Consider the following 15,938-nt stretch of genomic DNA (forward strand, 5'->3'; position numbering starts at 1 on the left):
CAGAAGTCATTTCGCTCCTCCCTCCCATACAAGATTGGATTTTATGGAAGTTTGAGAGCCAAATATGTTCAAAAGCTTATTTCAACTTTCTGTGAAATTCGAAAGCCCGCAAGCTTCAGAGAAAATGCATACTGTTAATTTTGGCCAAAGCTAGTACTTGAGATTTTTACCACAGCAAAAATCACAAAATAGGCAGTATCCTTATCAGTATCAAATAATAACTGTTGTGCTTCTTGCCAAGTTGTTCTGTACATGACAGAAGTCATGAAATCTAAAACATTACTTAAAGCTTTTATGTTCCTTTTTCTCAGAGCTTTTGCGTTTCCCTTTTTGCAATAAAAAATACACCATCAGCATATAATTCATTTTTTTCAAAGTCTGGTACAGCTTTCCAAACCTCAGGATTTCCAAACATTTCCCCAGCCTTCCTGTAATGAATAGAAAAGTGCATTTTATCACTGTTTTGAAGGAACACGTCAAATTTTTCTTTTGCCTTTTTTGGTTTTAAACATCATTCTTCCTGACCTACTTTCAGAATCTGAAAATAGATATTTGGTGTTAAAAATGTGAGAAACAGGTAATTTATTTACTTTGCAATGATTACTTCTAGCCTGGGTGAGTTTTGATACAGAGCTAGTTCAACTCTAGTGATATTTGTCTCCTTTTTCTTATCAAAATATGAGCTGAGTATTATTTCATCCTTCAGCAGTGTTTTGATTTCAATAAAAGATGAAGTTATAATTTGATTTCAATCAAACATGAAGTTTTAACTGGAACTTAAGCTCCTGTATTGTTAAGTGCTTTTATTTTTTTATCTCCTTTTAAAATATAAGCATATAATTATTCTTGAATAAAACTGACATTATTAATGCTAGTTTTGTCTTTTTCTTTCCATTTCCTTATTTGCTCTGATTTGGTTTTTTATGCAATCCCTAGCAAAATGAAAATTTTCCATTTTTCCCCTTTCAAACATAGCATGATTTCTCTGACATTGGAGGAATCACATTTGGTCCACTTCTACTTTGATTTCAATGGAATGTTTCGCTCTTCATAGTTTGTTTTTGAACACTTTTGTTGCATTAGAACAAAATCTACAATTATTTATTTCAGACAACAATTTTCTGTACGATGAAAAATATAAATTGCATTCTTGCTTTAATTGGATTGGATTAAACCATGTTTGTCCTCGCGAACACACATATATTCTTTTGTTTTCAAATCCAAAGTTACATACAATTTATCTGCAACAATTAAATCACACAACTTTTTACAGTTCTTTCGTATTTTGCTAACCTGACACCAGAATTCAAATGCCGCAGTGAATTATGATGCAAACTGAACATGTGATTTTTTTGCTGTGCAGGGAGCATTTTTAATATTGTCAAAGATCTCTCTTGGTGTTGGCTGAAAATCAGCTAAAAATAAATCTTTTATTTTTTCATAATCCGACAACTCCTCCTAGTGGCATGTTAAAACATTATAAGCTTTACGTCCTATCCTTGGTTTGTAAGCCTTTCAGAACTTCTTTTGAAGCAAATGTTTTTTCCAGTAAAATGAAAAACAAATGCTATGCCTCCAGCTTCTCAAGAACAGGGGTTCTAAGCGTGTTAATACTTTTTATTAAATTTTCAACAATAATCTGCTTGTTTCTTCTACTGACAGAAAATGATTGTGTTTTTAAATTTTCTAGTTCAATCTGCTTCTTGATTTGGGTTAACTAAAGGCTTTCTATTTCTAGCATATATTCTTCATTACTTGTTTTTGTCGTCCAATCCTTCACGATCAATTTTGCAGTGCGATGAACAAATTCAACATTCATTTTGAAGACATCTGAATCTTCAATAATTTTTCTAATATCAGCTTTCTCAGCATTTTCTAGCACATTCTTTTCAATTTTTTCAGTGATTGATTCTGAATGGCCTTTGTTTGAATTAATTAAGAAACTCATTTCAAAAACAAAAAAGTAGCAAAAGTAGCAAAAAAGTAGTGAAAAAAAAAGTTTTCGCAGTATCTTATTTTTAAGTTCACTAGCTCCAAGGTCCCTAAATTGTGGGGATTATGTATTATCATAAACAAAAATCACAGCCACTGGTTCCAAGTGTCAGGTTTATTTTATTCAAGTCTATGTCTGTTGAAGTATGATTGCCTATGCGTGATTATGGCAAAGCCTTGAGGGTTGTCTGCCTAAGGGGAAGGATGCCTTCGTGGAGGACTTTATACAGGAAACTGGCTCGTATAAATGTAACACATGGGGAAAACCATGAAAACGCCATGCAGCCAGCCCGTTCACGGGATTCGAACCTATATGCGTGATTAGTAAACACCTTGTTAAAAAAAAATCCGTTACTCACTTTCAATAATGTCAATTCATAGACAATAAACTCAAAAATTCTTACATCTTAAGAATTCCATCAAGCAGTTTTATCTTTTGTACTGCTGCCAAGAAAATCAAGATGAATTGAAATGGATAGAGAGTTTTTAATTAATTTGTGGCTTGATTCCTACAACAGTGAGAGTTCATGAAAAATGGTAAATATGTATACTGTACAAAATCTGAAAATTTTTACACTTTATATAATTTATTTAATAAAATGACATAATCATAAAATTAAAAATATGAAATATTTCTTTGCAAAGTAATAAAATGTTTATAACTTTAAGGGACCAAAATTTACAAAATAAACTCAATGTTAATGTTTGTCTTATTTAATTAACATTTTATTCAACATAAATTGCTTGAGTAATTTCATTTTTTGTATAAATATTTTCATTTTACAGAGAGACAGTTTCTTGTTCAGTTATATAATTTCACTGTTCAAGTCCTATAACAGTATTGAAAATTATCACTAAAGCTAAGTGAAAATTTTCATTCTCAACAATATGTTTATCATTTTCTCACTATCAGTAGCAAATATTTTATGGATTTAAAACCAAACTGGAGGTTTCCCTGTCCTTTGACTGACTGATTTCGGAGATTGAGATTGCAATGAAGCCTTTAGTTATCATCTTCATTTAGCATCTTTTCAGAAATTCCCTTAGTCAGATTTTTTAAATATATATATATATATGAGAAGTGTTCAACTGAAAAGATATGAAATGACACTATGGATATATTGAAGTCTTTATTCACAAGTATTCACCAGAGGCCTGAGCACAACTATCCCACTGTTTCACGAGCCGGAGAAATCCATCTTCCCAGAATTTCTGTAGCTGTGGCAGGAGCCAGTCCACTACTGTGTCCTTCAACTGATTCGAGTTGAAGTGCTTCCCTTTGAGATGTCACTTCTCACCAAGTCGTTCACCTTGTCAATGGGCTACGCTTACCATTTTTACCTGGCCTGATCTCAGGTGATCACTCATAATCTCCAAACCTTCATGAAAACTGGCATTCCACTTTCTCACTGAATCATCGGACACACAGTCTCCTCTGTAAATGGAGACTGTACTTCCACAATCAGAAATCTGATAACATCTCACTACTCCTCAGTCATCGAATTTTGCAATGTGAACAACAAGATGTCATCACACGCACTGCTGCATCAATTGGATGGAAGGCACAACTGTCTATTTACTCTGGCTTTATGTACGGGCACATGCGCACAACCATCTCAGACACTACATTCATGTCCTTAGATATCTATGCCAAAGCGGCATATTCAAATTTCAATTGGTTTGGTTGTTAAGTTTTGTAGCTTTTCATTTGAACATTCCTTATATATGTACTTTGCATTAGACATAACCAGATTGATTATTAGAGAAGTCAAAGAACAAGGATCAGAGAATATTTGTAAATTTTGCTGGACTAGTTTCGATGGTTTAACTACAGAACTATCTGCCTAAAGAAAGAAAGAAAAAAAAAAAAAAAAAAAAAAAAGATTTAATGGGAGATTAAAGAGATTATGCTGATTATCGGATGTCTGGATACCAGAATCTGTTTGTATTATTATCACTATAAAAAAAGCCATTATTTCAAAAGTAAATTAAAAAATTATATAATTAAAACAATACTAATAAAATACAAAACTTATAATTATGTTCTTAAAACAATTAAATTATAATAACCAATAAGTTTAATATCCAAATAATAATAATAATTCTCACTCTTAGCAAGTTTTTCCACGGCAGCTTCTTTACTTATCGTTCCATGAAACCAAGGATAAATCTCATTCGGATCAACATCATCATCCTGAAACAAAAACTTAAAAATGCAAATGAACGTTCTTTGATGGCCAAAGACAGAAATGAGTTCATAGAATACAAGCTGAAAAGAATAGAAAAGAAAACAAAGAAAAAAGAAATTTAAGTGCATTTTCATGAATAAATGACAAATGTTACATTACTATTCTTGTCTGGGATTAAGGCATATCATACAAGTAAATCACCTTACAAATTAACTTTAACACAAACATTTTAATAATACAATCTTATAAATTTTAATATATTAATTTGGTGAAGAAAGAGCTAAGTTAGAACCAACTTTTGTATGTGTATGCCAATACATACATTAATGATTTAATTTCAGTTTAAAATATATATATACAGATTATGTAACAACTCGCTTTTCTCTTTTTACAATACATGCATCTTTATTCCTTAATGACTTATATCTGCAGCAAAATGTCACAAGACGCTCTTTAATTCAAAGTGGATACGAGTAGAATCAATTACATTAAGCATGTTAGTTGCAGTTTATAAGGTCTGTCACTCAAAAGTTTTACAAAAATTAGTAGACCCAAGTTTATGGTGTTAACATGTGAAAGTGATGTTACTATGGAAAAGAAGTATAAAGGAAGAACACAGCCTAGCTAGTTACCTCAAAGACTCAAAAAACTGATAAAATGGATCAAGAGAAGGTTGGAACATATTATCCAAAAAACTCATCAGTCAAATATAATAGTTATTCATCTGAGTCTGGAGGCAGAAGAAACAGTGATAGAACTATCTTTTGTCAGGAAAAGACTGCATTTAGTTTTCATGGAAAATCTAGCCAGCATCTGTTGAAAAATTATTTGGATAATTTCAAAAAGAAAAATTATACATATTGTTAGCAATTTCCACAGTCTACCGCCAGATGGTCTCATGATATTAAAAAATATTCAAAGCATTTGTAATAAAAAAAAAAAAAAAAGAGAGAGGTAAGGAATGTAACCATGGTGACAGACAATATTAATTACTCATGCACTTTTTAAAAAAGCAGTAGAATAAAATATTTCGATGCTGTTCATTGTGAATTTCTGTCCTGTTAAATAATAACGCAAAATCAAAAAGATACGCATAGTGGATATTAGAGAAAAATCTTGACGGCAACAACATCAGAAGCGGAATTGTCGATGTCAATATCAATGTATAGTGACTGAATGCCTTTGAAGATCTGATGCATAAAAGATGCATCAGATCTTTTATGCATCAAAAGTAAATGTTTTGTTTTTACTCCCTTCTAAAGTTATTAAATGTATCAATGAAACTATTAAACATATATATGAAAGATTTTAAACGTATCGAAAGCTACTGAACGTATCAATAATAAGTATTAAATGATTAAACGTATATAAAAAGGTAACCTTCATAATGTCTTTTCTTGGAAAGGGACGCGAGTGATCTAATGGAACTTGTGACGGAAATTGGAGAACTCTTCCACCAGATGCCATTGTGATTACGATTAAAAACAACGCAAAAGCGATCTAATTGAACTTGACGGAAATTGGGGAAACTGTTCCACCAGATGCCATCGTGATTACGATTAAAAACAATCATCACTAATAGTAAAAATTATGAAGAATTATTTGTAAAACAAGTCTTTGAAAGGATTATTGAGGAAAGAGTTAAGAAATAAGAAGATGAAAGATTAGAAAAACAAGCACAATTAGAGTTTCAAGAATGTGAAAAACGAATACATTTAGAAATTGAAGATTGGAAAAAACAAAGGAATTTTGAATTACAAAAACTAAAGCTTTTAAACGATAATAAAATAATGTCCGAAACGTCAACGGAAAATTCAACCACACAAGAAAAGAAAATTTTATCGATTTGAAAAGACTTATGCAAAAATTTGATTTAAAGGATGGAGACATACCTTCATTCCTAGTAATATTTGAACGTCAAGCCAAACGGGTGGGGTTAAATGAAGATGATTATGTTTTTCATTTATTAGGACTTTTACCTCTCAAGATCACACAACTGATCGCCAGAGAATCAGAAGAGCAAGCTAATGAGTGTGCATTTGTTAAGAATTTATTATTAAAGCATTTCAAGTTAAGTCCAGAAAAATTTCGCTAGAAATTTGTTAATCATATTAGGGATTCAAAAAATGGATGGACAGATTTCGTTTTCAAAATTTGTAACTATTTTAACGAATGGTTAGCAGGATTAAAAATAAATGATTTTGATTCTTTAAAAGAATTAATTATAACAGATTAATTGAAAAGACGGGTTCCGAATTCTATGAGGGAATGCAAAAGCGATTTATTGATTCATGGCCTAAAAATATAAACACAAATGAACTAGCTGGAAAATTAGATGACTACGAAAACATTTGAGCAGGACTAAAAATAAACAATGAAAGTAAAAGCAGTTTGAAGTTATGGCCTTGGGATGATTCTAAAAACTCTCTGAGAGTAGTGAATGTTAGTAACCCTAATATATTCCAAAACAGAGACACGTAGAGAAACTATAATTATTGCGAAGATAGTTCAACTATGCATAAATATAACGAAAAACAAAAACTATTTAACTCTTCTACTCATAATGATCAAGGTGATCCCAAATTTTTTCATGTAATCTCTTTGGTCATATTTCAAAAGATTGAAAAGCCATTCAAGGAACTATTGCCCTAAGAATAAAAAGGAAGCTACAATAAATGTTCATGGTCTTGATGACTTTTCTGTAGCAGCTGATATGTACAGTCAAAAGTCTTTAATCCGGACTTGTCGGGACTTCAATTCCGGATTATAGATCATAAATTTAAATCTGGTAAAATGGCATGCAGAAATTATAAAATTAAAAATATGAAAGGGTAATCTATGAAATAAAGAACAATTATGATCTAAAGGGTATCAAAATTTACAAAAAAAAAAAGCTTAATAATTATTTGTTTACTTTATTAAACATTTCTATCAATGCGCGCATGCGTAAAGCATATATTACGCATAATCGAAATTAGAAAATTGCAACCAGAAAACTATTTGATGTGTATTCCTGATACTTATAATGACGGGGAATTTGATTTAAATCATATCAAAGACGGAGTAAATCGAGAGGAAATACTACATTTAGTAAGGAATTATAAGAAATAAATAAAAACAAATAAAATAAAATAATAATAATTTCGATAATAATAATAATCAAATAAAATAAAAACATCTGCCCTGAAGATAAGGATAGTGTTGACAGATCAACTTCCAGTTCATTGCACGCCGCGACGTTTCTCCCTCCCTCACTACAGAGCAGCTACAGATTTCGGAATGGTGAGAGAAACAAAGCATATGCTTTTATCCATTTTTTGCAGCAATTCCACTTTTTGTTTGATGGACATCGAAGCATCGTTTCGCTTTGTAGATCCTTTGGCAGCTCCAGAATCGGAAATTCTTTTTGACATAATCGAAAGTTCAAGCTTACTTTTATGAAATTGCTCTAACAGTCTGCAAAAAATAATAAGCCAGATCCAATTAGATTAAGGAACAACACAATCTGCAACATTAGCTGAAATAGATAATTAGATAATTTTAGCTTAGCTTATACCGTCCGTTATACATCAAGTGCGCATGCGTAAACGTATTATGCGCATGCGCAGAAAGTTTGTAGCTTTGAGGTCCGGATTATAGATCATTCCGGGTTATGGACGTCCGGATTAAAGACTTTCGACTGTACTTGAGGAATGCTTTAATTAGCAATTCTCGTATTGCACCTTCAATGATTGACACAGGAGCATTGTCATGTCTACTTAAAGAATCGGCTGCGAAAGGCCTGGAAATAAATATTTCTCTTGCAGAAAGGAGCTGTTTTGTTTCGGAAATCAAAACTGTCCAATAAAAAGTCTTGGTGCAGCATTTGTGGATTTAAAAATTGATGACGTAGTGGCAAAAGATATTCTAGTATTAATTGTGCCAGATTCGGCTCATTGCATATGCTAGAATCGGTGATGCTTTGCATAACAGTCATGCAAAAGATTATCCATTTATTGGATTAGATTGCATTGAAGAAAATTCATGTGTTAAATTAAAATCATATGAAACAACGAAAATAATTAGTAACAGCGTAAATTTTGTAAGGGTAAAAACTGAACAAATCAGTAATGGACTAGGTATGGTTCAAGGAAATAAGGGGAATTTTAATTCCTTATTGGAAATAAAGGAAGGTAAAACTATTATACCAATTGTCAATATCAGAAATAAGGAAATAACATTTAAGGAAAACCAGAATATCACAAAAGTGGAGATAGTGGACGAAGTATATTCGAGTGATGTTAATTCACTTAATGGTAATCATTCATTAGAAATTTTGAATGTTAATGCTGCAAATATAGAACAAAAACCTATAACTTTAAAAACGAATTAAATTTAACGAAAATTTAATGACACAGCAACAACAAGATTTAGTTAATTTGCTAAATGATTTCAGAGATTGCTTTGCATCAAACATATCAAAGTTAGGATGCACCCTGTTAACAAAAATGGATATTAAGGAAATCGAGGGTTAAATACCTGTATGTATGAAACCTTATAAAAGGAATGCAATTGAAAGGAAGGCAATTAAAGAAATAGTTGATGACTGGAAGGAACATGGTATAGTTACAGAAACACGTTCTCCATATGCGAGCCCTGTGCTTCTGGTGCGTAAAATGACAGGTGAGAATCGACTAGTTGTTGATTACAAAAGATTAAACAATCAAACAATAAAAGCTCAATTTCCTCTCTCCAAAATTGATGACTTATTTGAAAAGCTACATGACTGTAGCATGTTTAGTACTTTAGACCTGGCCCATGGGTACCTACAAATTGAGTTGACAGAAGGTACATTAAGCGCTGAAGAAGCAAAATTGAAAACCACTTTTATCACACCTGATGACACAGGTCAATTTGAGCAAATGATATTTGGTTTAACTAATGCCTCAGCGGAATTTCAGCGCTTAATGTACCTTGTATTAGGCCGTTTGTGTAATAAGGATGTCTTATGCTATCTAAATGACATCTTTGTATATGCTAAGACTTGGGAAGAAATGACCAAAAAGTTAATCAAGGTATTTGACGCTTTACGAAAAGCTAATCTGACCTTAAAATTACCCAAATGCGAATTTGCGAAACATTAAGTAGAATTTTTAGGATTCATTATTAATAAGAATGCTATTAAACCCAGCTCAAAAAAGGTAGAAGTAATCTCGAAATTTCTTGAACCGACAAGTCTATATGAAATTAGACGTTTTCTGGGTTTAATGAGTTATTTTAGGAGATTTATTCAAAATTATGCTGTAAAAGCGAAACCATTAACTGAGCTAACTAAGAAGAATGAAAATTTTAAGTGGGAGCAAAACAAAAAGAATCTTTCAAAATTTTGAAAAAGGAATTAGTACAATAACCTACTTTGGCACTCTATAATCCAAACGCTACAACTGAAATTCATATTGAAGCAAGTGCGGATGGTATCGCAGGAATGCTACTATAGGGTTCGTACACATTTCTGCACATAGAAATTAAGTATTTTTAAGGACCATTAATGAAAAAAATTAAGGACCTATGAGCAAATGGGAACTGAATAAATTCAAATGAAGATATTATCTATGCCTGAATTTCGCTTTTGTAATACCATCCTAAAAATAAAATAGATCCCTAAGTTCGTAGGTTGTTTTTTTTTCAACCTCCGATCGCACAGTATGATGGCCAGGTATGCAGCAGGTGGTTGGTGTGTGTAGTAGGCGACTGCGCATCTCCCCCTCCACACGCTCTGTCACTGTATTTAACACGCCATTTTCTGTTGAGTTGCAGTCACGTAAACATGGCTGTCGCAATTGATTCTCCCGCCAAGTGTGAATTGCGAGCTGTTATTTGTTTCTTGCAGGCAGAAGGGAACAGTGCAGCAGAAATTCATAGAAGAATGAGTCAAGTGTATGGAAACAGCTTTATGAGTGATGGCGTTGTTCGTGAATGGTGTCGAAAGTTTAAAGATGGCCAAACTGATGTGCATGATGAAGGGGGTCAAGGACGCAAGTCTGTCGCTACAGACAACATTGTTCAAGGAGTTGACAAGTGGTTAAGCAAAATCAAAAGTTCAACGTAAGTGAATTATCGATGAAATTTCCGGAAATTTCAAGATCTTCCCTGTACTCTACCATTACTGAACAGTTGCACTACGGAAAAGTTTGTGCTCGCTGGGTCCCACAGATGTTGACTGATGACCACAAAACTCGCCGAATGGTTGCAGCGTTTGAGTTTATTGATAGTTACAATACTGACGGAGAAGAGTTTTTGAAATCCCTTGCGACAGGTGATGAGACATGGGTTCAATATGACACACCTGAAATGAAACGACAGTCACAACTATGGATGCACACAAATTCTCCAAAGAGACCCACAAAAATTCAAACGAACCTTTAACAACCGTAATGTTATGGCAACTGTTTTTTGGGACCAAAAAGGTTTGTTGCTTGTGGAGTTTATGCAGCCTGGAACAACAATTATTGCAGATTCATATTGCGAAACTTTGCGACGCTTATGGAGAGCTATTCAAAACAAAGGAAGAGGCAAGCTAACTTCTGGAATTGTTTTTATCCGCGACAATGCCCATCCTCACAACGCTCGTGTAACCCAACGCCTCCTTCAGCAATTTCAATGGGACATTTTCGAACATCCACCATATAGTCCCGACCTAGCGCTGAGTAATTTTCATCTGTTCCCTGAACAGAAGCAGTGGCTTGGCGGGAAGCGCTTCCAAAATAACGTGAAGCTGAAAGAAACCGTCACAACTCACTTCCAACCATTGGCGGGGAATTTTATGAAGAGGGTATTGCAAAGCTTGTTCACAGATATGACAAATGCCTCGATCGTCAAGGTGATTATGTAGAGAAATAACCTGTATTGTACATTACTTTTGGTAATAAAATCTTTTTTGTATATTCACCCATCTTTTCTTTTTATAGCCCATCGGAGGTTTAAAAAAAAAAAAAAACAGCCCTCGTAGTACGCATTATTACTAAACATAAATTCATTAACATAATTGTTAATAAGTTTGAGAATAAAATAAACTTTATGCAATTTATCAAGTAGCATTGAATATTTTACAATTAAAATCAAAATCTAATAAAATTTCACAGTTTAAAATACATGTAATTTATGACACAGATTCTTAAACGATATTAAGATAATGACACATTAAAAGCTAAAAACATTTATGTTTTGTAACAACAACAGTCAACAAAATATTTATCCGTCACTTTAATTTCATTCCCAGACATTTTGGCTAGTTTATACTGATTTCCTTCTCTTTTAAGCATCTTTTCAAACAATTAGAGATTTGTCTCAATATGTAAACCAATGCTCTCGCTAGTTTCTGCATGCTTTATCTCCTAACCTGTAAACCTCTCCACAATGTACCTATGGGGGTTTAATTGATCTGGTAAAAGTTAAATAGTCCAAAACCCACGACAGATGTGAAGTATATTATTGCTATGCTTGAAATTAACTACAATATCAGATAAAGGTTTAAATAAGCCTCTTATTTAAAAAGAACTTAGAACATAAAGGCATGTTCTGATGCTAACAAAATCAATTACAGCTCACGGTGACGTAATTAAACAAGAACAGTCAAATTTAAACTAATAATGTGGACTAGTGGTCAAAGATTATACAATTTAATTTTAATTTAATCTGGCTCAATAACTCTATCATATGAGGAAATAGAAATGGGAAATTACAGTAAAGGTTGAAATTATAAACAATTGGGTAATGTACATAATAATAACAACTGCACATATCTTTGAAGAATAATTTCCTTTATGTATTCAGTTTTTTCCTTCAACACGTTTCCTTTTCATTTGAGAATTTTTGGATTTAATTAAGGATTTCTGTTATTCTAAAAAACACTAAATGCATTTAGAATGTACAGAAAAAGCGGCTAATTTTATTTCTTTAGTAATATGAACATTCAGAAGCAATATGAAATATATATAGTAAAGGCCAGTTGCAGAGCTGATGTGGTAGAATTTAGTGAAACACCGAACAACAAAATCTAGAAATGGCAAAACTTTTAGAATTGAGCAGACATTGGAAGCAGAATTTAGAAAGGCACTAGGCAGCAGAATTTAGGATCCACAGAGATTGCATCAGGTGGGGAAATGCCTAGTGCCAGCTATGTGTATGATGCATTAAGAAATATTAGATGAATCTTTTAAAGTTTTCAATTTCTTTATTAATAAAAAAAATCCCTTTCTATAATGTCTGCCCATGTGGTAAAATCAGAAGCATTTTTGATATTTTCTATGCTTCTGTCTAGTGAAAAGTAGAGAAAATAAAGAGAAGATAAACATGTTAAGATTCTAGTATCAGAAGTAAAACATTCAAATATTATGTTTTCATTGTTCTTCCAGATGTTCTCCAAAAATTGAAAAATTCATTGCAAACTTTCTGTAAAATACATCCATTACATGTTGATATCATGAAGACATTTTTCATTTTGTCACATATTTCTCGAATCTTCTAGAATCGTGGGTCTATTAATCTTGCCTTCAAATCCTTCTAAACTTTCCAAGCTCAATGTCTAAAATCCTAAAGAAAAATTATCCCTACCATTTCTGCAACAGCAAAAAGCCAGAAATATTTTGGAAAAAATAGGAGGGAAAAAGCATAAAATTAACTTTATAGAGAAAAACTGATGCACATTCTGAGAATTTTGAATATTTTGAAACAATTACATGGGGAAAACTCTTACTATGAAAAAACTAAAAACAAGACATTTTTAATTAATTACATAGCTAATTTTGCTTTTTCTAAGAGCTGTTTCATAAATTGAGCTTTATAGCATTATACCTTGTTTATTTTTCAGATTCAAAATATTGTATAATAAGTTGCCACATTGAAACTTCATAATATGATAGCGAAAAATAAAAATGTTTTAATGTTATTTTTTAAATATAATTTCAATATATTACCATTATTTTAATGAAATTTATCAATGTTTCGATGTTTTAAAAAAGAATCACTGAAAAATTCTCAGATCTTGGAATTAAAAAGTTTATATAGAAATTAATCTTAAAATCGCCAAAATGTTGAAAAGTCGCCAAATTTAGAACTGTTTAATAAAAGAATTCCCATCCCCAAAAGCGAAAAGTTGTATAAGAACTCCTTACTAGAGAAAATGAATTTCATAATGCCTCTGTTTCATTTCTTGCTTAGAAACTCGAAAACCCCATCATTTATATTAGAAATAGAAATAAATTATAACTCATGAACTCATTCAAAGGATAACCATATAGACGGCAGTGAACCACCAAAAATATTCCTCAAGACGCTAATTCACACTCAAAATGACAGTCATAAAAACAGACAGAAATTTGAGATGATTAAAGTTAAGGACCTTCTGCTGATTTTGGCCAAAATTAAGGACTTTTAAGGACCAAAAATTGATTCAAAAAAATCTAAGTACTTTTAAGGACTGTACAAACCCTGTACTACAAACTGGGAATGATAATAAGTGGCACCGCGTTTAATGTGTAAGCATGGAAACCAGGGCTGTGGAGTATGAGTCATGAAGTCAGAATCGGAGTCAGGCAGCTTTTCGGGTAAAAGGAGTTGGAGCTGGAGTCGCTAAAAACAGGTCGACTCCGACTCCAGTTTTTGTTAGACAGTTTGAATTTGAAATGAAATTAAAATGAATTGAAAAAAAATTAATGACAAGCTGAGTTATTATTTTTATTTATGAACTGTATACATTAATAAATAGTTATTTTCTATTTATTGACCTATTAATAAATAAATATAATATAAGGGAGGAGGATAGATGTGATATTTGCCATTAGTGATTAAACTGATTCATTTAGTTACTTCATCTCATTGATAAATTTAGGTAAGCAGCAACAGCAGCAAGAACTCCTAAAATTGATGCCATTCTTAGAAAGCAAGCAGGAAAAGGAGCAATTATTGATCAAGCAATGTGATATGGAAGTACATATTTAATGATAAAGAGGTTTTTAGAATTAAGAACTTTTTTAGGAGATGTAGATAACCCTAATGTTTCACTAACAGAAAGACTGGAATGATCTCGCAGAATTGGAAACTCTTTTTTCTATACTGTATATAGCCACAAAAAAGCTGCAATCTGAAGAATTGCCAGTAGGTGAGAATGGGATGTTAGTTATTTCTGAAATGGAGGGTTTATTGCAGAAGGAATCATTTCTTCAACAAAGAAAAGAGAAACTAGTTTGCTAGACAAAGAGATCTTGCTGGGTTCAATATATGGAAATCCAAAACACCGAATTTTCTTGGATGATGAACAAATTAAAAAGGCACAGAAAGTCATCTATGAACTTTCATTAAGAACGAAATTATTCTCAAAACAATTGGAGAATTTGAATCAAGACAGTCTAACTGGAAACACTGCAACTGAGTCTCTTATCATTCTTTTCCATTGATAAATTAGATTTTAAGAAATATTTTTGGAAAAGGCTAAATCAAAGCAAATGAAAATTTATTTATTTATTTATTTATTATTCCACCTGCTTCACCTCTCAATGGGCACTACAGGTCAGTCATGTTATTCTGATTCTTTGCACCAGCAATCTTTTTTGGTTGTTTATCTCTTCAACCTTATTATTGATAAACAGATTTAACATTAGTTATTAAGTTTGTTGGGTACTCCAACTTACATTTTTTATGTTAGGATAAAATTAGCAAAAAGGGTTAGTTAATTTAGAGATATTTACATATATACATAAATAGAGGCTTGCTGCCTTTACATTTTGTCAGGTGCCTAGACCTGGTCATCTGCTATGATTATGTTACTCTTAAAATAGATATACTCTATGATAGTTCTGACAAGCAAATGAAAATAAAAAACAAGAGCCTTTAGAGCGATAGAGGAAGCTGTTATACAAAATGAAAAAATACAAACAAGATTTCTACACAGCCTTTCAAGAATTAGAGAAATATGACTGCGCTTGCGAGACACTTCTTCTCGAACTTATAAAAATCTATCCTGAAAAGTCAAAAGAAGTAACCCTAACAGTAACAGCTCTTCCTCCTACTCAAGTTAGTAGGGAAAGACTCTTTTCAGCTCTGAAGTTTATCAAATCGGATCAATGGACCTCCAACAAAGAAAATCTTACCGAAGCTATACTGTTTCTTAGAAATAACTAATGACAGTTTTTCCATTTCATAATAAATGCTAGTTAATATAAATAATTTGCAACGCCATCAATTTTTTTTTTTTTTTTTTCTGTAGCATCTATTACTTCTTTTATATTAAAAAAATAAGCTGTAACCCATGTGTATATGTTTACATATATATAGAGATATATGAGAGAGTCGGAGTCGGTCATTTTTCCTACCAACTCCACTGCCCTGAAGAAAACTACTGAAGCTGAAAGAAACTATCACTCAAGTAAGTTGGAGTTGATAGCCATTGTATGGTCACTGGAGAGACTAAGACAGTTTTTATTAGTTTCACAGTTGTCACGGACTGTCAAGCGTTCATAAATATGAATGCAAAAAAAATCCAATAACCTCCAAATCGCTAGATGGAGCATTCTCATACAAGAGTACAATATTGAAGTTCGCCACAGACCGGGAATAAAAATGATGCATATCGATGTAATGAGTAGAGCTCCTGTTCTAGAACCCGAAGCTACCATGACAAATCTCATAGAGTGGAAGTTTGAAGTATACCTCACTCTAAGCGAAGAAGAAAAAATCTTGATTATCCAGCATGCTGACAAAGATTTAAGAAAATTGACAGAT

General features: G+C 32.3%; 1 protein-coding gene across 6 annotated transcripts in view; it reads right to left on the bottom strand.

Annotated features, from left to right (window-relative positions):
• vap (RAS p21 protein activator vap) overlaps positions 1-15,938 on the bottom strand; it is a 138,485-nt gene that overhangs the window by 93,528 nt on the left and 29,019 nt on the right. For all 6 annotated transcript variants that reach the window (XM_085815183.1, XM_085815181.1, XM_085815179.1 and 3 more), the window contains one exon: positions 4,102-4,186. In XM_085815183.1, the coding sequence (XP_085671309.1) occupies positions 4,102-4,186 (85 nt within the window). The remainder of the gene's footprint in view (positions 1-4,101; positions 4,187-15,938) is intronic.

Source organism: Stegodyphus dumicola, chromosome 4, assembly GCF_044657685.1.
Source record: "Stegodyphus dumicola isolate Sdum_Otavi_A_Nest chromosome 4, ASM4465768v1".
Taxonomy (NCBI): domain Eukaryota; kingdom Metazoa; phylum Arthropoda; class Arachnida; order Araneae; family Eresidae; genus Stegodyphus; species Stegodyphus dumicola.